Here is a 25,068-nt window from a genome sequence, read left to right as displayed (position 1 = left end):
AATTAGTCTGGGCTCTTTCAAAACTGTTAATATAAATCACCAAGAGGGAGATGGGATGCTTATACAAAGAAATAAAACCAATGAAATGTCATGGCAAACATGTTAGAAACTGTCAATACTTACAACCCAAGAGCAGGGTAATCTTGAAGGCAGAGCACCAGATCTCATCCAGTTTCTTAGCCCACATGCTTGAAAATCGAGATAAGTTGAAAGAATATGAATTTGAATGTGACAGAGAGTCTGGCCCATGTCAGCCAGGGAAAGTTTCACCATGCCAATTCAGAAGCTCAGGCTCAGTGAAGCAGGTGGGGATTGACTCTGTGTGTGTGGGAAAGAGACCAGTGTTAAACCAGGATGACACACCAAACCAGTGCTTCCCCACAAAAGAATCCACCTGCAACAGTGGCTCCTTCTCTTCATTCTTGTGCAGGACACGAGGCTTGCCGGGGGCCCTAAAGCCGAAAAGGGAACTGAGAGGGAGGGGGAGACAAAAGAAGAGATATAAAACCCTCAAACAGGGTGCAAGTGCCCTGCTGTTATCTCCCCGTCACCAGCGTGGATGGCCCCCATGTCACTAGGCCTTCCGCCACACAAGCTCCTCACGAGTTTGGGGCTTTCTCGCTCTTTGTGGCCCTCCCCCCTCACTATGTTGGTCGGCTGGTGCGTCTCATGTTTGCCTCCGTTACATTAACTCAGTGACATGGATTCATTTTCAGGCCTCGTGTTCTCCAGAGAACATCTCCTTTGGAGTCACCTTCAATCACATTCTTTGGTCATTTTCCTCCCACACTGATATTTGTATTTCCGGAGAGACAAGGAATTCCCAGTGCTTCTCAGGCTCAAGGGTTCAGACTTCCAGCAGAGGGGCCTCGTCTCCCACTAGCAACTGCTCCTGAGGTCCGGCATCCCACCACCCAGCTGGTCAATCTGCCCCCTGGCCAGGGTTCTCTGCCCACTTGAGTGTGTGCAGAAGAGGTGGAGGACAAACCAAACCTTGTCCCCACCCCCCACTGTAAAATGGGGTCATAAATACCTTACAGGAGATGCAAGCTGGGTCCCCTTGGTGAGGACCATGAGAGGTCAACAAAAAGCGTGTTTTATGGGGGGGGGGGCAGGGACAGCCTCCTGAAAAAGAGGCGTGTGCATCCTTGCTGTCCCCGTCAGCTTCCTCGGGAACAAGACAAGATGCCCAGACTGTTACATCACTGCAGCCCCTCTCATGTACTCTGTATTCCCTGACTACATGTAAGAGATCAGCTGGACCTAAGACTGTTTGGACAGAGCTGGGAGCAGACGTGAGGATGGCCCAAGAGACCTTAAGAGACCCTGACTCAGCCATGGGGTTGCAGTCAGACTCAGCCTTTCTCTGCTCTATGAACTGCAGCTGTGTGTTTCGCCTTTTTCGCAGCCATAACACTTACCTGCCCAATGCCTCTCTTGGCTTGGATCCTACAAATGCCCAAGTCGTGCTAAGGTACAGTGTCTATCTGAGGAGGAAGGACAGGTTCAGGGCTGGAAGAGGTTGGGAACCCCTTCATGGTAGCATGGGATTCATGGACAATCCGGAGTCTCTTCCACACTCAGAGCTTAGCAGGGGACCTAGCAGTCATGTTTTCCTGGTGGCCTGAGTTGGTGGCTTTTGATCCGAGCCATCTATGAATGGCTCTAATGGTACAGGACTCCACAGAGGACCCTCAGGAGATTAAAAGAGTGACTTGTCAAGATACAAAGGAATTAAAATGAAAACCATCTGTTACTGTGCTTTGGGTCATTTCCTACAACAAACCACGGTGCACAACCCCATGTTGAAATATGCTGTGGTTTCTGAGTTTTGTTGTCAGTTTCCCTTCCTCTTGATTCATTTCAGAAGATGTTTAAGTTGTCTTCAAGTGCTTCATGGTTTATAAGTCACCAAAATAACTTAAACCTTGTATAGTTATGTGTTTTAATAGAAGAAATTTATGATGCCAACAGCCAATTTTTATGACGTTATCTTTGTTTTCATGTAGGTACCTATGAAGTACAATCTAGCTTACTGAGGCTGTCAGATCATTGGCTCTGTGGATTCCAGAGATTAATTTGGGAGTTTGTGACCCTTATTGATTACATGTCCTTTGGAAATAATACATATAGCCATCCTCAGAGTAAAACCTTTGTCTTTTCCATATATGAAGAAAACACAGTTATCTCCCAGATAATTTGAAGTCTGGGATTTGAAGCTATCTTCCAAAGGGCACAGACACCTCTGTAGATAACTTATTTCATGAAATAAAAACAAACAGGTCACATTTCAGACTTTGGACTCATGCAAATTTATACACACTTAGAAAGTATGTGTGTCTTCAGAACATCTTGGTTCTTTCTGGTGGTTTATTTTATTTTTTTTTTTTTTTGAGTACTGAAGCCAAAGCTCAAGACTGAAGCTTTCTCAGTGTTAATGGTGGTAAACCTCTGTTCCTCCCCCAGCCTCCAAATTTAAAGGAATCCATGTGACTGTCATCCCTGCTTGCTAACTCTAAATAAATATATTCTCTTGGGGTTCTCCTTTAGAGTTTATCATCAAAGCTGTCTGATGTTGATGGATCAAGTTTTCAGATAATTACAAGTATGCAGTATTAGTTAATAAAGCAGTTTGAAAGATCATTGGATGAGGCAACTTTTCTTTGGAAACAGTACTTTTCCATGCAGATAAAAAAAATCTGTCTTAGCTCAGCTGCTGTAACAAAACATCACAAACTGCATGGCTTAAAGAACAAACATTTATTTCTAACAAGTCTGAAGCATGGAAGCCAGTCTGGAGGAGATCAGAATGCCAACGTGATCTGGTTCTGCTGAGGGTCCTCTTCTGTGTTATAGACTGGCAGCCTCTCTCCATACCCTCACACAGTGGGAACACAGCAAGTTAGTCCCCTGACTGCTTCCTCTAAGGCAGTAATCCCATCACGAGGGCTCCAGTCTCATGACCTAACCAGTTCTTAAAAACCCCACCTCCCAACACCATCACATTGGGATATTAGGGTTTCAACGTACGAACCTGGGGGGAGAGAAACATTTAGTCCAGAGCCATATTTAAGCAGGTAAATTATCATCAAAAGTAAAGAGCATGACTTCGCATACAGAGCGCTTTATTCTTCTCCCACTTGTAAGTAGACTATGTCCATTGATGACAAAGATGTTTTTGTTTCCCCAAAGAACCCAATAACAGGCCCAGGAGAGAAAGAGCAAGGAGCACTTGAGCTGCAACCACCTGCTGGGGGCCAACACTTGGTCTGCACAGAACGGGGCACTAGATGGTTGAGTCAATTGGCTGAAGAGTTAACTGTGTCTTTATTTTTACCACTAATTAACTGGTACATTTTAATGCCATATAAGCAGCTCTGAGCCTTTTTTTAACCCTGTTTCTATACATACCAGTGCCTCTTAAGGGTAGAAGTGCAGTTCTTGGTGACTGTGTGTATGTGAAATAATCACAATTACATGAGAATCAAAGTCCCACATCCTCTACTTGCCACTCTTCTCCCAACAGTATTTTATGCAAGGGCAGAAGACAAAGACTCAAGTGCAAATGGAGACAGAGAGAGCTGAGAAAGATGACTTGATGCTTATATAAATCCCATTTTTCCACTTCCTTTGTCATGTATTGATGACTCCTCTCCAATATGGGCAATCCCAGGGCTTGAAGAATCTTAAAATGCTCTTCTGGCAACACATGGGTGAGCCGATCAAGGCAGCCACGCTTCTCCTTGGTAGCAGTCACATTCGGCAAAGAAGGGCTAGGCCGTCTCTTTGAACACCTGACTGTAGGTCACGTGATTGTCTGTGGCCAGAGCGTTTTTCAGACACTGCCAGAAATACGGGTGAGCCTGTGGGTTTGTTGGCCACTCAAGGACAGAACTGCCACAGAGCCTCTTCCGGAGTTGGAGAAACTTGGACTTCTGAAGGGGCTTCTCAAGGAATATCAAGATGATTACATCCACTTTTTCATCCATGAGCCTCTGATGGGATAAGTAAAATGCTATCTTAAAATTTTCAGTCTTTGCGTACTTGTCTGTCATCACAAACACTGTCTTTTTGCTAAGCTGTATGCTCTGGGAAAGATTTTCCAGAACAGGCTGCCCTGGTAACCAGTCCCTTTCCTCAAGACATAAATTAAAACACTTCTCTCTCGGGTCTTCCAATTTGGCCACCAGCTCGTCCAAAACCCACTCTGTCACTGCTGGGTCTTTAGTGTCATATACAATGAAAGCATCATAGCAAGAATTGGGTGATATCAGACGTCGATACCCTTTTATTTTGGCTTTACAGAAATGATAACTATACCACACATCCCAGAAATAGAGATGGTTTGCTGTTGTGATCATCATCAGAGAGAGAACTGCTGATATGGAAAGTGAGAGCAGGATGAAGTTAGTCAGATCTAACTCACAGGTATATAGATCCAGAGAGACTACACTCTGGCCCTTGTGTGCTCCTGGTCCCATGCAAGTCACATCTGTGGCCAAGTAAGGAATAGTCACCTCAGTATGGTTAACCCACCAGACAAACCACACAGCATCACAGTTGCACAGAAATCGATTGTGATGCAAAAACAAAATGTTCAGATTGTTGAGGACGTTTTCTGGAAAACTCGTCTTTTGGATAACCTGAATTTTATTTGAACTGAGGTCCAGATGTCGCAACTGGAAAGCACCTTGGAGAAAATACTTCGTCAGGCACCTGATTTGATTATTCTTAAGTATGAGTTTCTTGAGGCTGCGGGAACAGTTGGATAATCTCTCAGGGACAGTCTTCAGCTGGTTGAAGCTGAGGTCCAAAGTTTCTAGATTCTTCAGACTCTGTAGTTTTTCCCAACTGAAAGACTTGAGCCCATTTTTGGCTAAGGAGAGAGTCTTTAGATTTGGAGGCATACTATCAAAAACTCCCAAAGGTAAGAAACTCAGAGAATTTTCAGAGATGTCTAGCTCTTCTAAGTTTAGCAGATTCTTAAAGAATTTTAAGTATCTGTTATCACCATCTCTCCATAAAATATCCAAATGGTTGCCTCTGAACTCCAGGATTTGAAGAGATTCACTCTCCATGGTCCTGCTGGTGGAGGTAGCAATATCATTATAGTTCATCATCAGTTTCTTCAGAACCTTGAGGTTCTTGGTAAAATTTAGCATGTGAGTAATTCCTTCTGATTGAAAATAATGGCTGTTACTACTTATATCTAGGACTTCCAGGTTGTGTAGCTCCTCAAATGCAGTTGAGTAGAGTAAATCAAGCCGATTGTTAGAGAAGTCCAAATATTTCAACTCCACTAAAGGCTGAAATTCACTTCCATTGAGCGTCTGGCTAATGCTATTTCCTGATAAGTTTAGGCATTTGAGGAAAGAAAGATGCTGGAAATCAGAAGGCTTGATAAAAAATATATTATTTCTACTAAGGTCCAAGGTCTGCCCATACATATAACAATCTTCATTAAGAGGTAAGAAAGAAGGAGGCTCTTTGCTCTTGGACCGGCAACTCCTTGCATACTCATCATATCTGAAATAATGCAATGTTTCAAGGACCTGAGGCCCATGGCCTGCTACAGAAGTTCTCATGTTAGAGCAGAAACCACCTTCAGGTGAATCTCCCGAAGGTGATATTTTATTCACTGAAAGATCTATGAATTTCAATGTTTTAAATTGGTTAAAAATGCTGAGGTTAGCAATTTTTATAAAGTTAGTGCCAAGATCAAGAACTTCAAGATTGGGAAGATTATGTAATGGGAAGAGGTTTAAACTATTCAGCTCTTTAAAGACATAGCCTTTGATTCGCAAAACTTTCAATTTTTTCAGTGAAGAAAATGCATCTGATAGATTTATAACTGCATGGTAGACCTGAAGATCATAATTGAAAGACAGATCCAAGTTGACAAGGTTATGAAGAAGATGTAAAAATTTGGCATCCCCAATTTCTTTGGCCAAGAAGTTTTGGGAAAGATCTAGTTCTTTAAGTTTGTTAATGTTTTTAAACCATCTTTGGGGCACGTGCTGTAGAGAGTTACTGTGTAGACGTAAGACTTGCAATTCTGTCAATGCATCAAAAGCATTTGGATCAATCTGTAGGGGAGAATTATTTTCACAGGGTGTGCAAGGAAATGGAACATTATAACAACGAGGGCAATTTCCACTCAGATCAAGAACTTGTAGTTGACTGAGGTTATTAAAATCATCTTCTTGGATTTTTGTAATGATGTTATTGTAAAGATAGAGTTCTGTCAAACTAGATGGCAAAACAGTGGGGACAGCTGAGATATTGTTATCTTTTAGGGAGAGCAATTTTAAATTTCTCATATTTAGGAAAGCATCTTTTTCGATAGTAAATGAAACATTACAAGGGTTACGATAGTAACAGTTTTGGCCCAGGTAGAGTATTTCTAGGTTGGCCAGTTCTGTTAGATTCTCCTTCATGATCAAAAAGATGTTGTTGGCCTCCAGACTCAGCAGCTGTAAGCTGGGAGGAAGATCCTGAGGTATTTCTAGAAGCTGGTTTCCATCCAGGTAAAGAGATTTTAAATACGTGAGTTTGCTAAAGCTGTTGGGTTTAATCTGTAGCCTTTTGGTGCACACGTTGTCTTTTGGCCCCAGTCGAACAGGTATGCAGTTGCATCTGAAATCGATCTCCACCAGATGGTCCAGCCGGTGGAAGGAGGCTGGAGAGATGCCTGCTATGTGGTTAATGGTGAGGGTAAGGTTGGTGGCATTGGCAGGAATACCTCCAGGAATTTCTGTCAAATGCTTGTCTGTGCAGTCCACAATCACATGGGCATTTGGGGCATCCAGAGTGACATCACAGGGCAGAGTTTTAGGAAACCATCTAGCCCCAAGGAGTTCAGAAATTAGGATCATGTTAAAAAGGATAGGAAACTGTCTCTTCAATGTCCACATTGGAAACACCTGAAAGTATAAGAAAGAATAAATCACCCGTTTAAAATACACCAAGATCCAGAATTTAAAACTCCCGTTTGCTGCCTCTCTCTTGCTCCATTTGAAAAATCAACAGCTCAGGTTTATCGTTCTCAACTGTCTAAATAGCATCCCTGCCCCCACCCCATGACTGTAGTTGTCAATTACTGAGGTTCATAAAAACTTACATATTTCGCTTTCAGCATCTTAGCTTTTGTTATATCGCTTTTCAGATAGGGGAAGCAGCATTTTCCTATTCCCTGTTACTTATAATGTTACAATGGAAGAGCCGTCAATATGCTGCCAAAGTCTGAAATGCAACTACATCTGGTAAGAAAACCTTTAGTGCAATTAACATTTGCTTGTTAAGCCCACTCTGGTACACATTACAAGAGTCCTTTCCCACATCTGAGCTTCTTAATATGCTAAGTAGGGAAACACTTTACAGACTGAGACACAGCTCAGCGATATTAACTGATCTGTTTATGGTCACCCAACTCCTGATATTTTGGCACTGCTATCTATAAGCCCATTTTCCTCTTGGACTATTTTTGGAAATCATCTCCAAGATGACTTGGGGATGAACATTTTCCCTACACATTGGGTTTACGTTACACAGATTAGGAAAGGGGATAATATAGTAGGGTACCGCCTGGGTGATCCCCAATTGATCAAACAGGATACTCATGGGAATGAAAGGGGAGGGGCTTTAATAATTTATGCCAAGACTACAGGCACAAAGACTCTCTCAGACAAACTGGGACATGTGGGAACCTACTCTTATGGGTAATTCTTGGGCATCTATGTTTAGTATCAGAAACACCTGGACTCTGGGCAAAAAAGACCTTAAGAGGGAATATGGGACATAATGAAGAGTTTTACTAACCACCCTATTAACTCGAGCTTGCCTTGCATAGGGGGTAGTTTAACCATAGACTCGCTCTCAAGTTTCAGAATTTCTTTCAATATTTTCCTCCAGAACACTGGTTTTCATTTCGCCTGTGTTCATCCATGGGATGATCTAGCCTGGGTCTCTACAACAGCTTTCCAGCTCAATTAATGCTTTCATCCCCTCAACTGACTGAATCAACCAGTCATGCTCATATCTAATAAATCTACTGCCTACTTCCCTTAATTCCTTTAATAGGGGATAAATAAGCAAAATTTTCCCTCAGCATTTTCTCTACTGCAAGATGGTTAAAGAAGGAGTTCAAAGAGCTTCTTCACACATCTTTGCACACTTGTTAATTTATTATCATTTTATTAAGTCTTTTCCTCCCATTTCTACATGTTTTCTTGCACCTGTCCACTTTTCTCCTTGTCTACTCCCACCCCCTACTCCACTTTGCCAGGAGGTTTCCCCTGGACTATCATCACACTGGACTCAAACCTGGTCTCCTTGACTCCCATTCTCCTCTATAATTTATCCATCAAGAGCATCAGAGCAGTCTTTATAAACATGAATCAGATCAACCACAATGATCACTCATTATGTTTTGAATGAAGTCCAAAGTCTTTGCCATTGTTTACATCATGCATGTTCTGACTCTAGCCTACCACACTGACCTTGAACCACTTTCCCCCTTCTTTGACCACATGGCAGATATCCGGCCTGTTTTCTGTTCTGCATTTGAGTCAGTCTTGGCACTTGCTGTTCCCGCTTCCTGAAATGATCTTTCTCCTCTTCCCACAGCCAGGTCATTCTCATCCCCTGGGTGTCTGCTTAAATGACACATCCCCAGAGAGGCCATCTCTGAGCAACTTGTCTAAACACCCTCCCATGTAATAACAGTGATAAAGACAGGAGCAGTAATTAACTTAGATAGCATTTAGCATATGCTGGGCAAAGTTTGCAGTGCTTTACATATATTAACTCACTCATTTTATCTTCATATTAACCGCATGAGGGCAGCATTACAGGTCTTTGATCCCTTATCCACAACCTTTGCAACTAGATGTGTTTTGGAACTCAGAATTTTTCAGATTTTAGAAGGCAATGTGATGCATGTACCTCATATTATGTAACACTCCAACTGGAATCTGGGGCAGCATCTCATAATCAAACACATAAAAATTTGTGCAATAAAGCACAGGATTGTCCACTCTAAGTGGGATTTAAAAAAGAAGAACAAAAACAACAAACACTAGATCATCTGGTTCTGGTCTAAGATTCATCTCCAAATGAGTTCAGATTAAGTTGTGCTTACCGTCAGCTGAGTTAGGACAAAGCTTTCAGTTTAGGGATTCTGGAATTGTAGACCTCTATTATTATCCCCATTTTACAGATAAGTCAACTGTGGCAGAGAGAGGTATATGTACTCTGTATTAGACTACTGTGCTTTATTTCTTTCATAGTCTTTAGCACAATCAGAAATAATCCTGTGGATCATTTATGTGCTTCTGGTTTATGTGCTTATTTGTTTTATATATATTTTGCATGAAAATGTTAGCTTCGAGAGAGCAGGGTTTTGCCCTCATGTAAAACAATGTCTTGCACTTAATGCTGATTATGTTTGCAAAATACATGAATGAAAGAATAAATGCATAAATGAATGAACAGTGAAATACAGTAAAATAGTTAAAAGAAATCCTCCTTGGAGTAGGTTAGGTGTACAACATAATGATTTGAGATATTGCAAAATGATCACCACAGTAAGTTTAGTTACCACACATAGTTCCAAGTTTTTTTTTTTTCTTCTGATGAGAACTTTTAAGATCTACTGTCTTAGCAACTTTGAAATACGCAATACACCATACTTACATGACATTCCCAGAAGGCCAACTGCAGTTTTACTCTAAAGGGAAATTGCTTGACAATATTCCTAATGATGACATGTGATGATTAACTCCTAACTGTTCCAGGCAATTTTATGAAAGAAATGCCTTAGGACTGAAGTTAGCCTAGGGGGGATGGGAAGCTAACTTTATTTTTTTTTAATTGGAGGATAATCACTTTACAATATTGTGATGGTTTTTGCCATACATCAACATGAATCTGCCACAGGTGTACATGTGTCCCCCTTCAACTTGAACCCCCCTCCCACCTTCCTCCCCATCCTATCCCTCTGGGTTGTCCCAGAGCACCAGCTTTGGGTGCCCTGGAAAGCTAACTTTAGTTTTAGTTCTATAAGCAGGGATGGAAGGAAACATAGCTTCGCTAAGTGAGGTTTTCACTGCCTGCAGCCTGAATTCTAAAGATGATTAAGACTTCCTTAATTTGGGGCCTTCTGGGTTTGAAAAAGCCAACTGCCTTACCCCAAACAACAGCAGATGTCATGGATACAGCTTTAAGAGGAAGTAAGTGTATGTTCACACACATTTTTGTAGCACTTTCCATTAAGCATTTTCTAGAAGACAGTGAAAGCCAGCCCAGGGCCCCCAAAATCTGATTAGGAGTGCTGCCTTCTTCTTGACTCAGACAGCCTCTGGGAAGTTGATTAAATTGAGAGACAAAAACACTGAGGGAATACAGAATCTTCAGACTTAAGTGGTCTAAAGCTGCTCTGGCCAATGTGATAGCCACTGGTCACGTGTAGCTGTTTCAATTTAAATGAATTAAAATGAAGTGCAATTTTCAAATTCAGTCTCTCAGTCACACTAACCATATTTCAAGCACTCAAAGTCACCTCAGGTTCGTGGTTACTGTATTCAAGCACACAGATACGGAACATTTTCCACCACTGTGCAAAGTTCTAGTAGACAGAGCTGGTCTAGACTAGAGGTTGGCAAACTTCTTCTCTAAAGGGCCAGACAGTCAATATTTTAGACTCAGTTCAGTTCAGTTGCTCAGTCGTATCTGACTCTTTGCGACCCCATGAACTATAGCATGCCAGGCCTCCCTGTCCATCACCAACTCCCAGAGCTTACCCAAACTCAAATTTATTGAGTTGGTGATGCCATCCAACCATCTCATCCTCTGTCGTCCCCTTCTCCTTCTGCCCTCAATCTTTCCCAGCATAATTGAAGCTATTAATGTGGGTACTTAAATAACCACTTAGAGCATAATGAATCAAGGTGGTAAAAAATAATTCTCAGCTCACAAAACAGGTAACAGGACAGATTTGGCCCATGGGTCGTAGTTTTCAGGGCCCCGGTCTGGGCAAAAACTTCCACTTGCACATGGAATTACCTCAAAGCAAATTCAGTTCAAGTCTGCCAAATATGAGAAGAAATCATATCACCTATAAACCTCTAAGTTGCCTCATGGGCCACTAATTTCAACCAATAGCTTTTAGCCAATTATTTCATCCTCACCCCAAGAAATAGGTTCACTGACAATGAGGACACTGAGATGCAGAAACTATAGAACTTGCCTGCCAGGAGATCTGGCATGCAGTGCTGGCCCTCAGCAATTCTCCTGGCTTACCTTCCCAGAAGTCTAGGTATCAATTCACCCATCTCTCCCTCTAGGAGGTAAAACACTCTAGGGGCTGTGGCCTTATCTGTCTTGACCATTTCTGATGATGCCTGCCACCTAGTGAGCACAAGACAAATATCGGGCAAGTAAACCAAGGCTTTGAACGTTCTTAAAATCCCGTGGAAGGCTCACATTCAATGATCACAAACAGTAAAGTCTTTCCAAAGATCAGATTTTTGATAAGGTGGTGAGGAGGGACCAGGAGGGCTGGGGGCTTCTCAAGGAAGGAAGGAAGGAAGGAAGAAGGTGAAGTCGCTTAGTTGTGTCTGACTCTTTGTGATCCCATGGACTGTAGTCTACCAGGATCCTCTGTCCACTAGGGCTTGCCTAGTGGCTCAGAGGTTAAAGCATCTGCCTGCAATGCAGGAGACCTAAGTTCAATCTCTGAGTCAGGAAGATCCCCTGGAGAAGGAAATGTCAACCTACTCCAGTATTCTTGCCTGGAGAATCCCATGGAAGGAGGAGCCTGGTGGGCTACAGTCCACGGGGTCACAAAGAGTCAGACAAGACTGAGCGACTTCACTTCACTTTCACTTTGTGACCCCATGGACTGTAGTCTACCAGGATCCTCTGTCCATGGGATTTCCCAGGCAAGAATACTGGAGTGGGTTGCCATTTCCTTCTCCAGGAGATCTTTCTGACCCAGGGATTGAACCTGGGTCTCCCGCATTGTAGGCAGACACTTTACCATCTGAGCCACCAGCAAAGTCTGAAATCGGAAAAGAGCCACAGAAGAAAAGGGGATGGTATCCAAGGGAGGCCCTGGGGAGCAGACCTACAGAAGGACTCCTATGCAATCTGTTTTCTCAGAAGTTCTTCCCCCTGGAACCTGAAACCTGAGTGGGAGCACAGAACTCATTTGTCTCTCCTGGGAACAAGCACAGCCAGGATGGGACTGTCCCTGACTTGTATTCAGTCGCTGAGTCCCAGCCCAGGCAAGCTGGATGCCAGACAAGCCTTCTCGTGGCTCTCTGTGCCAGCTGCCTGGAACTCACAGATGGGTTCTGATCAAGCAGGAGAGGAAGAAAACTGAGTCAATGAACAAAGCCTTTTAAATGTGTTAATGAGAAATAATACCTTTCAGGCTTCCAAACAGAAAAGGTATGTTTGAGAAGATGATTGTAAAATGTGAAATAGTCCTTTATTCCCAAATTTCCCAAAGTATGGAAACTTCCCCTTTCAAACCATGGGGAACTACATGGCTTCAGAATTAAGCTAGGACCTTCGCTTCAAATAAAGGCTATTTTTAAATGTAAGTGTTCATTCAGCATGATATGAGGTCTGTTTTTTCATTTCATACAAATAACCCACATTTTTTTTTTGCAATAATTGCCAAAGACATACATCTTTCAGGAATTTGATTTGTAAAATAACATAATTCACCATAATAGGCCTGGCTTTAGTCATGAATCATAGCTGATTACACATGTAAATATACTGGGTAAATTTGGATGCTCAATTAGCAAGCTAATTATGGTAAAAATGGGACTGTTTGCTTTTGTACTCACAGGTGTTCTGTTCTCTCAGTAAATCACCTTTTTGTTAAAATGGAAAATGTAGAATTCACATTGACTAGTCATCAGACAGTCATTTGTGTGTGTGTGTGTGTTTTTTTTATAATGGTCAATTACCAGGTATTTATTATGTTCTTAGATGCCAAAGAAGATGCTTTGTTTATATTACATCACTGAGCCCTGACAATGAAGTTTAAAAGACAAATATTCCCATTTTGCTGATGAGAAAACAGGGATCAGAAAGGCAGTTTCAAACCAAGATTCAAACTCCGTTTTAACCAATCATCTTCCAGTTATTTCATATTGTTCCAACAAATGCACTTGGTATGCTATATACATGCATCTTGGTTAATTTCCTTTTCAGTTAAAGGATTTTTGGTCATCTAAGGTTTTGATATTGTGCTATTTGGAGTTTTCATAATAAAAATGTCCAAATATTATGAAAAGGTATTTATGATTTGAGTGGGACCAACTCGAGGGAAAAAAAGAGACTTTTCAGATCATATAGTTCTTAGGTGTGCATTCATATCCAGTAATGCTATGCTAGCATAGTTCATGGATTTATAAATTTAAAGGCAGACTGAGCTTTAGCTTCCTAATAAAGACATATATGCCAAGGCCCCCAGATGCAAACATGCTGGAATCACCACAAAAATGGCAACAAAGGAGGAATAGAGAGTAAAAGGAGATGAATTCAAAGAGGGAGGAGCTGTAGTCCCACATTGAGGGTTCCTACAGGGCCTTGTCAACCATCCCAACAAGGAATGGAAGATCGATCCATTGCAAATTTTTAAGTCAAAGAGTGCCATGGTCTGACTTCCATGTTACAAAGATCATGCTGGTTACTGCCTTGAAAGAGACAACAAGGGGTGAGGTTGGAAGTGTGGAGACCAGTCAAAAGGCTATGATGGTAATTCAAGCAAAAGCCCCAGCTGGCTGGGGTAGAGGTGGTGAGAACTAGCCAGATACTTGGATAGATTTGGAAGGTGAAGCCAAATCAAATAGGACTTTCAAGTTCTTGGAAGAAAATGAGAAGAGGGGTTGGAGGCAGCCAGCATTTCTGAGAAGCTTCCTGCAAAGGGGAACAAAGATGCTGGCAGTAGTTCCCACGGCCAAGAGGGTCAAGAGGATTTATTTGAGGATGGGAGGAATAACGGCACATTGTAATGATGGTGAGAGGGAAAAAAACTTTTTTCCAAAAACCCCATCATTAATAATAGTACCAATGACAATGCAGGAGAGATGGGAGAATGCTGGTGTGTGGAGCCCAGGGAGGGAAGCAGGGAGGTGACTCAGTGCACTAGTGGAGAGATTTGGCTTTAGCAAGGAGCCTAACAATTCCATCCTTAGTATAAGAGTCTGCAAACTGTTCAACTATCTCCAACCTCCTTAGAAGCTGGGCAGGCTTTTGGGACTGTCTGGAGGACAGCAGCAAAGTAGGACTGCACAACTTCCAAGGCAGGGACAGACAAGGTGGGAGACTTGCACGGCACCCGGTGCTCCATCTTTCCCTGTCTCTCTCTCCACCTGAACTGGAGTCCTAAGCCACCAGCCTTGGAAGAAGCCCAGGGACAGCACAGCTGCCATGCTGGGGAGACCACCCAGAGACAGGGGCAGCCTGCAGCTGCGGAGCTTGCCCATCTGGGCACCAGACCTGTGAGGGCGGAGCCCAGCCCCTGACATCGACTGCAAGTCGAGGGGGAACACACACCAGCGCCAGAGCCACCTTGCTGAGCCCAGTCAACCTGTGGGCCCGCCACTCCTAACACTTGAGGACAGTGGTTGTTTCGAGCCAGTGGGTTTGGGGGTGATCTGCTCCACTGTGGTGGGTAACCAGACCATAAGTCAAGCAGGACAGGCAGGTGTAGAAGCTGTAGGTGGGCACATAAGTGGGGAGGAGCAGGTGGGTAATCTCTTCCAATTGCTGTGATGCTCTCGGGGAGACGGTGAGCAGCCGGCAGGAGGGGCTGGTGGGGCGAGGGAGAGGGGAAGGTGGAGAGAGTCCTCTAGGCAGAGGAAGTCAGGTGTGATTACCTGGTGGCAGGGAAAAACCCTTCACCATTCGGTATTTCATCTGCATTCCCCTCGCAGTCTTTATTATGTAATTTTCCATAGCCCCTGATCTGGTTGGATGAAAGGCCTACAGAAAAATTCTTCACAGAAGGAAATTGACCTCAAGGTGAGAACGAGTGAGGTCAGGGAACACTCACGGTTACACTCAGTTAAGAGAAGATCTGCTCCCTCCTTCGCTCATCTACCCAACAGACTGTCTGAAAGGCCAGCATACTGGGCATCCTCTGTGGGCTGTGACATGCCAGCCTTCAGGGGACCACAGGTCAGTGCCCTCAGATACTCCTCCCATTATTTTCAAGATGAGACAGCAGGAGAAAAAAAAAGGCCACATTGCTTGAGTTGAAAAGGAAGTGTTGGAATATGCATTTCCAGTGCAGGGAGTCACTGAAGCCAAGCTACTAAAGCAAAGCAGACCATGGCGCAGTGGGGATCCCCCACATGGACGGGCTGGGTTAAAGCAGAAGTGATGGCAGGCTGCAGAATCATGAGACAGGGACCAGGAAGAGACAAGGAGTGGGGCTCAATTGTGGGAAATCCTTGAATTCGAATTCAGTAAACTTTTGTCATGTTGCCGTGACACTGAATTGTTTGATAACTAAATAAGCATTGTATATATCACCCTAGGGGCTAACCAAGGTCTGCGAATAATGGAACTTAACAGATGTGATATTGTTTTATAGGCCAGACTCCACTGGGAATTTCCCTACTAGACTTACAATGACCAAATATCCCCTTTTTGCAAATTTTTGAAATATTTCTAATTATAGGCTAACCCCTGAAAAGTGTAATTACCATAGACATCAAAGTTTCATTATATAACAACCAAAAGATTAAGTACAAGGACATAACCCATTTACTTAAAAAATAGACTTTTTATCATTTCCTTTCTCCCATTTTAGCCCAACAGACCTAGTTTTCAAAATAAAAGAGTCAAATGATATAAAGGAGTCTTATATAAATTAGAAATTCAACAGCTACTTTGCATCATAACAGGCACCAAAGACCAGAAGAAATTACATCTTACTTGACCTCATACCCTACCCTCTTTTTGCCATAAAGGAAAACTGTCAACTTGGCAGACTTTTTCAGTAAAGAGCCAGTCAGTAAATATTTTGTTTTGCAGGCCATACGGTCTGTATCACAGCTACTCAAATTTGCCACTGCAGTGCAAAAGCAGTTATAGACAATATATAAACAAATATGCAAATACTAAAGCTAATTGTGGGCACAAAAATTTGAATTTAATATAACTCAAGGGTCACAAAGCAGTATACTTCCTTTGACTTTTTCAATCATTTAAAGAGATTAAAAAAACCTCTTAGCTTGTGGGCTATACAAAAACAGGTGGCAGGCTGGCTATGACCCACACCCATTATTTGCCATTGCAACCTAAACTTTGAGGGACTTCTGAGATATACAAATGATCTATTCTTGGGGTGCAAAGATGCTGGTTCGTTGGTTGATCTGTAATGATTGCTTTTAATTTTAGTATGATTTCCCCTATTTTTAAATAATCAGTTTTGATTAGTTTAGTTAATGGACTGCTTTGTTTGGCCATGAAGGAGTGTGCTATAACTAAGAGCAGAATAATGTTTTTATTTGTAAAATCGCTTAACTACTGTTATATCTTGGCATGTTGCCTCTAACACTCATCTCCCCCTTCCTGTATCTATTTCAAATAGTGAGAAGCACTTCAATACTGCCAGGTGCTTCATCTAGTAAAGTTTTGATTTTAAGTTCTTATTCTGTCATCTAAGCTGTCTCTGACATTAGTGAATCACTTTCCCTCATGAGCCTCTGATTTCTCAACTATAAAATGGTTTGAATACAGGGCTTTTTTGTGAAACTATTGAGAAAACTATTGAGAAACTATTGAGAAAAACTATTCATGCAAACTGTCATTCCAGATGAACCACCATTTAGCAAGCATCTAGTATGTGCATTAAAAACATCAGGAATAAACAATACTTCACTACTAGATTGCTTTTTCCATTTACCATTTTATCATGAGTACTTTCTTATGTCATTCAGTATTCTTTTAAAAAATATGAGACTTCCCTGGCAGTCCAGTGGTTAAGACTCCAGGCTCTCAATGCAGGGTCACAGGTTTAATTCCTGGTTGGGGCACTAAGATCCTGTATGTCAACCAGCACAGCCCAAAAAACCAAAATTAAACAAATAAATAAACAGATGATCTGATGGTTATATAACATGCTACTTAATGTCAGTCAGTCAGTCAGTTCAGTTGCTCAGTCATGTCCGACTCTTTGTGACCCCATGAATTACAGCACGCCAGGCCTCCCTGTCCATCACCAACTCCGGGAGTTCACTCAAACTCATGTCCATTGAGTCGGTGATGCCATCCAGCCATCTCATCCTCTGTCGTCCCGTTTTCCTCCTGCCCCAAATCCTTTCCAGCATCAGAGTCTTTCTTTTCCAATGAGTCAAATCCTCGCATGAGGTAGCCAAAGTACTGGAGTTTCAGCTTTAGCATCATTCCTTCCAAAGAACACCCAGGACTGATCTCCTTTAGAATGGACTGGTTGGATCTCCTTGCAGTCCAAGGGACTCTCAAGAGTCTTCTCCAACACCACAGTTCAAAAGCATCAATTCTTCAGTGCTCAGCTTTCTTCACAGTCCAACTCTCAAATCCATACATGACTACTGGAAAAACCATAGCCTTGACTAGACGGACCTTTGTTGGCAAAGTAATGTCTCTGGAGGACCACAGTTAATGAACCCTTTCCCAACACTGGACATGAGATGTTCTCTTTGCTATGCTGCACCGACTACCTTCATAAATTGCTTGCGACATCCCTGATCATTTCTTTAAGAAGAGCTTCTAGAAGTGGAGTTTCCATATCAAAGGGTCTGAACTATAACTATTAATAAGATCGAATAATTTCCCTATGCTTTTTGACCTTTTCTGTTTTTTTTAAAAACTGTTTTCATGTTTTTTCTTATAAAAGGTATCCCAATTTTTTTCTTAAGGACTACATTATCGCACTTGAAGCCCACATTGAAGCCCTGAGTAGGAGTGTGTGCTGGGCTTGGTCTAGGTAGAACAGAGGGGTCTCCAGCACGGCTTCCAGGGTTGAGCTGCCCAGCCAAAACCACAAGCTCTTAGACTCTTGAAGCCCCGGCTCCCTCATCTATGACTTACAAGGCTGCTTAGAGGGTGAAATCGAAACAGAGACGTCCAGCCCTAAGCACAATGCTCACTGTAGTAAGCAGTCAATAAATGTGAGCTCTCTTTACTACCATCAATCCTATCACGCCATCCCTCAAGGGGCACAGGCAGATGTGGGCCTGGGTTTGCCTATAAACAGACATCTGAGTTTCTAGGAAATGAAACTCTACACTGTTGCTTCTCTGTCTCTTCACACAGTGTCCTGTGGTTAAGTCTTCATTAGACCTTAGACATGAAATGAGCCTGGGAGCCCACCTTCCAATCTAGAAGTCAGAGTGGGTTCCTGGTACAAGTACTCCATTGTGTCTAGTTGGGGTGACAAAATAATTTCAGCAAGAAGTCACTGATGTCTTTTTCTGATGAATTTTGTGGCATGCCTAATAACTCACACCACATGCAAAGGATCTGAATATACAATCTGTTATTTGAGCCTCCACAATGGCCCAGCAAGGCAACTAGAGAGCCATAGTAATGTTCATTTTATAGTATAAAAAAAAAGCTGAGTTTCAGGGGGCTTAAGTGATAAACCTAAGGATCACTCACTAGTAACTGGGATAGTGAACACAACAGAGTCTCTCTGTGACTAAACTTTAGTCAAGCTCCTCTGACTCAGCCTCGATATTTGGGCTTTTGTCTTCATGTGGCCATTTTTCACAAGGATCCTGTTAGGTTGGTTTAGGAAGAGCCCCTCACCACAGTTTCATTATCCTTGCTATCTGATCAAATACCCCATCTCTACCACTCCCCATCTTCCTGGCCTGCTTTCAGCAAGAACCCTGTCAGGTGGGTCGAGTCAGAACCACCCCACGCCCTGCCACCGCTGATGTTTCCTCTTAGTAATTTTCCACCCGCTGACCTTCACTCCACTCCTGGACTATAAATCCCACATGCCTCTGCACTATTTGGAACTGATCCCAGTCCTATACTGCAGTCTCATTTCCCCGATTGCAACAGTTCCTGAACAAAATCTGCTTTTACAGCTTTATCTACTGTCCGGTTCTGGTTTTCTTGGACTGCATGGGAGCCCAGGCTCCCTGTATTCCTAGTCCTATGCATCCTGCCCACTCCCTCCCCTGCATACTCGTTTAGACACCACCAAATGCTAGAAAAACACGAAGGAACCTCAGTAATTTGTATGGTAATAAAGCCCAAAACGAGGGCTTCCCTAGTGGCTCAGTTGGTAAAGAATCTGTCTGCAATGCAGGAGACCTGGGTTCAATCCCTGGGTCAGGAAGACCCCCTGGAGAAGGAAATGGCAACCCACTCTAGTACTCTTGCCTGAAGAATTCCAAGGATGGAGGAGCCCGGCAGGCTACAGTCCATGGGACCACAAAGAGTTGGACACGACTGTACGACTAACTTTCAAAACCAAAAACGTGGGGTGAAAAAAGTTAGACCCATAGAAGCTATTTCCCCAATTCAAACATTTGCTCCTCCTCAGGGCAGGATGCATTAATTCTTATAGGAAGGAGAACACAGCAAGTATTGATTAATCTTAATTAATCTTAATTAATTGAAATTACTACCGTCTGAGCCACCAGGGAAGTCCATAGGAAGAAGAACACAGCAAGTATTGATTAATCTTAATTAATTGAAATTACACAATACCCCCCTGATTAATCTTGGTTATGAAAGATCATGAAAGTTTTCCTCAGTAAATAACTGAAGTACAGATAACTTAAACATCTCTCTTGCTAGCCAGTTTCAGTTCTTCCACAAAAAAGGACAAATAACACTTTTTAGGGATCTCTTAGCTGTCCTTACCATTTTCAGTCTTCTTCCAAAATGAAACAGAGAAGTCTGGTTGAAGAGAGCAGAACATGAGAGGTGTCAAGATCAGCCTGAGATGGACCCAGTAGCATCAACTAAGATAAAGAGAAAACACCAAACTTTACCTTGCAAAGACAGCAAAGGATTGATGCTTCAAAACGTGCTGGAAAGGCTGCTTTAATATACGCTGTTGAAAACACCTATTAATAGTATTTACTTCCTCAAGTCCAAGTATCAAGCCCAAATATACAGACGAGAGACACACTCCATAAAACCATTTCCAGCATTATTGTAAAAATCTGACTTTATCTTCAAAGAAGTGACATTTGAGACTACCAAAACTCTTCTTCAGATTCTAAAAAAAAATTTTTTTGCATATTATTTGGGTCCCTTCCCCTCTCTCCCCTTCTCTCTGAGAATGGCTCACAGATCTAGGTGCTTAAATGATCTGAGTTTTTCCCAATGTTTAAAATACCTTTCTTTGCTGCATGGAGTGAGTCCAGGTCTGGAGTCTTCTGAGGTGAAGAGATGAGCTGTGGAAAACCTACCTAAGTCATGGAGACTCCAGGCTGCCAGTCGTGAACCTTCTAAGTGCAAAGACTGGTTAAGGGGTAGGGGGAGGAGTGTGACTATTTATGCCATCACAGACATGAGGTTTGCAGAAGCAGCAGGTTCCTTTTATTTCTACCACCACAGTCAGGGCAACCTCATGTCTAAATTCAAGCAACTTGGCTGGCTGATGTTTTTTTCTAGAAGTTTCTCAACTGGCGCACTCCTGCCATTTCTGGTGAGCTACATCTTTGTGGCATTTTAAGATGCAGAGCAGCAACCCTGACCTCAGCCCACGAGATGCCAGCCACACTGCCCCTCGACAATCACAGATGTCTCTAGACATTGTAACATAGCCCCTGCCCCTGACTGAGAACCGTCATTCTACAGGTATCTTTGAGACATGTCTACATTTCCCTTGTTCTCTCTTAGGCTCAGCTGAAAGGGACTCTGGTTTCTGAGCAGGGGCAGACTTGGTTCTCTCACTTGAGTGAAATGAGGGCAGCTATACTCGCAGTCCAGAGTCAGGTAAAACCGTTTCTCAAAGTGGGGTTTCTGGTAGACTCATTCCCTTCTGAAGTGATTACTGGGCCTTTTAGGGGGTAGAGTCAAAATATCGGTGGTTATGTTTAAAAGTCCACCTAGTCGATCCAGAGAGAATTTGAAAATTGCCAAGAGTGCCACAGGAAAACCAGTTGCTAACCATCAGTGATATCTACTGGATTGAAAAGCGAGCAGTGCCCTAGATCAGCTGAAAAACTACTAGATACAATAATAAATGATCTTTACTGGGAGTTTATTTTGAACCGGACTGTTCTAACTGCCTAATATGTATTATTTCATTGACTACTAAAAAGAATGAAGAAATATCTTCTTAACCTTAAAAAAAATTTTTTTTTTTTTTTTTACAAATAATGGAATTAATGCAGAAAAGATACTGGACTCTCCTCAGGTCACATACCATGTAAATGATATTCACACAAGCAAAAATTAAATGCCTTCTTATCAAACCATTTTGCCATGCAAATAATACATAAAAATTAATAGCTTTCTCACATATTTTGTTGTTTGGTTGCTAAGATGTGTCTGACTCTTTGAGACCCCATGGACTGTAGCCTGCCAGGCTCCTCTGTCCATGGGATTTCCCAGGCAAGAATACTGGAGTGGGTTGCCATTTCCTTCTCCAAATAAACATTTCCTTCTCACATATAGACAGTAACTAATCCAGATGCATAATAGAACTTCCATGTAAAAGAGCAACAAAAAAATATGAAATATTTGGGAAGAAAATTGTCATGAAACGCTTGGGAACGAAGAGGGTGGTAGATGGGCAGAGGTCAATGACGCCTTACCTCGCAGGCTGCTTCCTATCCATTTATTTGCCCCTCCGAATCCGCTCTCCATGCCTTCCTACCCAGCTATGTGTCTGGGCAGGCTGAGTTGTATGAACTTCATCACTAGCTGGCACACTTCTGGTTGAGTTCGGCCAAGGCAGAGAGAGGTCAGAGCACCCCTGGGCTCCCTTCCTCTCTAAGGCTGTGGGTTGGCTACAACCCTCCAATGAGGCTCTCATCAGGTGATGCTCCAGGGCCACTCTTTGTGAATTCTACTGTTTCCTCACCTCACCATTTTAGGCCTGGGGTTGTAAAGATTCAACCCTTGAAATGCTGAACCCTTGTTTCTGATTTCCCTATATTCTGTGCACACTATCAAGAATAGTGACTTTTCCCAATTCATCAGTTTCTTATTCTGAGTGTGCCACATGTTTTTCTTGTCAGGAACCTGGAAGACACAGAGAAGATGTAAAAAGATAAAGAGAAATAGATCGTTATTAGGGCTAGAGGTCACAGCAAGGCATTTTTGGTTTATCACAAAGATTAGGGTTATGCTATCCATAAATGTTATCTCCTCTGGATAGTAAAGGGTACATGACCAGATAGCTCTTATAAAAATGAGCCACTGGATCTGACTGGGTTAAGATCCCCAGTGAGAACAGCCAGAAAGAAAAAGTAACAAGGGGAGGATTTTTTTTCTTGATCTCTAAATGCTTCAGTGGCATAGTGTCGGCACATCAGTGAAAGGGATGAGACAGCAAATTTTAGTAAAAGCATATATGGGGAGACAACCCTGGTGGTCCAGAGGTAAAGAATCCACCGTCCAAAGCCAGGGACATGGGTTCAATCCCTGATCAAGGAACTAAGATCCCACACGCCACGGGACATCTAAGCCAACACACCAGAACAAAATATCCCGCATGCTGCAGCTAAGACCCCATGTGGCCAAATAGATAAATAAAAAAATGTTTAAATGCACATCTGGGGTATTAAAGTCACATCAATGGCAAAAGGAAATATTAAGATAACATTGGGCAACTGGCTTAAAGTTTGGAAAAAAATTAAGCTGTAGTCTTACCTTGTATCTTACATCAAAATTAATTGCATATGGCTCAAAAATTTAAATGTTAAGACCCTAATGCTGGGAAAGATTGAGGGCAGGAGAAGGGGATGACAGAGGACGAGACGGTTGGATGGCATCACTGACTTAATGGACATAAGTTTGAGCAAACTCCGAGAGTTGGCGATGGACAGGGAAGCCTGGTGTGCTGCAGTCCATGGGGTCGCAAAGGTCAGACATGACTAAGTGACTGAACAAGACACTGAATATTAAAAATACTAGAAGAAACCATGGATAAATGTTTATATAATCTTGATATGGTAAAGCCATTCTAAGCACAACAAGAACAAACAAAAACTCAACAGCAACAACACCAGAGTCTGAAAGAAAACATCAAAAAATTTAGCTACAAAAAATATATCTGCTTACTAATCTATAAAGTGAGGGATGAGGCCATGTGATCAGTAAGGGCATGCATTCATGTTTTATACTCTAAGATCTTGAGAGATTATGATACAATTCTGTGTTCTTGTATTGTTATTCATCTTTGATTCTGTCTGCTAGGTCCCCAGTGATATTGCAGACCCCTTGAGTCAAGAAAGTGTTGTCCCCAGCATCTTATCCATAATTGGTACTTACAAATCATTTTCATGATGATAAAATGAAAGTGATCATGAAAACCCACATAATTCAATCTCTTAAGTCAATTTTGAGAGGAGTCAGGGTGGCCCCCATGAGCTACCCACATTTGGGTGACATCGTGGGCCCAGGCTGCCGCAGGTTAGTTGGCTCAAGAGAAACGATTGGATGACGAGGATGTGCTGTGCATGCTAAGTCACTCCAATCGTGTCTGATTCTTTGTGGATGAAGAGGATAGAGTGCTTCTATTTATCTTGCAAGAACAGGCTTCTCGTTGGCTGGGACACTGCTTACTTGGTTTTCTAAGTCTCAACACATTTGTTTTTTCCTTTTGGATGCTCAGTCGTGTCTGACTCTTTGTAACCCTATGGACTGTAGCCCACCAGGCTCCTCTGTCCATGGGATTTCCCAGGCAAGAATACTGGAGTGGGCTGCCATTTCCTCCTCCAAGGGATCTTCCTACCCAAGGACTGAACCCACTTCTCTTGCGTCTCCTACATTGGCAGGTGGATTCTTTACCACTGCATCATCTGGGAAGCCCCTTTTACATCTGAAAGGAAAAAATCTACTTTTTCCTTTCAGATGAAAATAAAAGAAGATGGAACTGCCCTTGGTGGGTAGTTAAGGTTTAGGGTAAAGTGAAAGTTGTTCAGTTGTGTCCAACTCTTTGTGACCCATGGACTATACAGTCCATGGAATTCTCCAGGCCAGAATACTGGAGTGGGTAGCCTTTCCCTTCTCCAGGGGATCTTCCCAACCCAGGGATCATTCCAAAGTCTCCCACATTGCAGGCAGATTCTTTACTAGCTGAGCCACAAGGGAAGCCAAAGAATACTAGAGTGGGTAGCCTTTCCCTTCTCCAGGGAGCTTCCCAACCCAGGGATGGATCCCAGGTCTCCTGCATTGCAGGCAGATTCTTTACCAGCTGAGCCACAAAAGGTTGGTAAATGTAGCAAACTGCAACATGTGGTATTAAAAGAGTGTTTGTTGTTTGTCTGAAGTTCAACTTTAATTGGGTGTCCTGTATCTTACTTGGCAGTCCAAGCTTTGTGTCATACTTTCATCTAGAGAATTAAACACTGATGATTAAGTTTCTGAAATGAAAAGGCAGGCCAGACTTCTGCAGGATCCAGAGTGCTCAGTGAACAGGTATACAGCTGGGGACAGAAACCCAAGGTTTGAGCCCCAGCACTGCCATTTGATAGACGTAGACATCAAAGAGGTTGGGTGGAAACTTAACAACATGCATACTTTCCTAAAGCTGATGAGAACCTAAATAAATCCCTAAATCAATTGCTCTAGTCCACCTAAGGCTGTGGTCCTAGCATGGAGAAGTAGAACGTCTTAACATTTCTTTATTTGGGCGAGGATGGGAGTGATAGACCCCAGTGCTTCCCCAATTTCTGTTGCCTGTTTCCACTCTTGCATACTTAAAGCCAGGGCTCGCTTGAGCAAAAAGAGAAAGAACTTTAACGACAAGCGTCATAGTACTTTTATAACAAGGCTAAAATTTTAACCCTTTCAGTTAGATACAGCCATGAATGTCTTTCAAATAAAAAACTTTATTAGGAATTTGCAGATGCCATGAAT

At 42.5% G+C, this 25,068-nt stretch overlaps 1 protein-coding gene across 3 annotated transcripts; it reads right to left on the bottom strand.

The window, feature by feature from the left end:
- Positions 1-2,409: 2,409 nt before the first annotated feature.
- On the bottom strand, positions 2,410-20,566 carry TLR7 (toll like receptor 7). 3 transcript variants are annotated; one of them, XM_055563264.1, is made up of 3 exons: positions 20,372-20,566; positions 19,891-19,991; positions 2,410-6,923 (listed from the first exon to the last, which is right to left on the bottom strand). In XM_055563264.1, the coding sequence occupies exons 2-3, from the start codon at positions 19,891-19,893 to the stop codon at positions 3,774-3,776; spliced, it is 3,153 nt and encodes a 1,050-aa protein (XP_055419239.1). In that variant the 5' UTR covers positions 19,894-19,991; positions 20,372-20,566; the 3' UTR covers positions 2,410-3,773. The 3 variants fall into 3 exon arrangements, with proteins under 3 accessions (XP_055419239.1, XP_055419240.1, XP_055419237.1); XM_055563265.1 differs by lacking the exons at positions 19,891-19,991; positions 20,372-20,566 and adding an exon at positions 20,022-20,295; XM_055563262.1 differs by lacking the exons at positions 19,891-19,991; positions 20,372-20,566 and adding an exon at positions 7,121-7,211.
- Between the last annotated feature and the right edge of the window lie 4,502 nt (positions 20,567-25,068).

Source organism: Bubalus kerabau, chromosome X (assembly GCF_029407905.1).
Source record: "Bubalus kerabau isolate K-KA32 ecotype Philippines breed swamp buffalo chromosome X, PCC_UOA_SB_1v2, whole genome shotgun sequence".
Lineage (NCBI taxonomy): Eukaryota > Metazoa > Chordata > Mammalia > Artiodactyla > Bovidae > Bubalus > Bubalus kerabau.
This window is presented reverse-complemented; position numbering and strand designations above follow the sequence as displayed.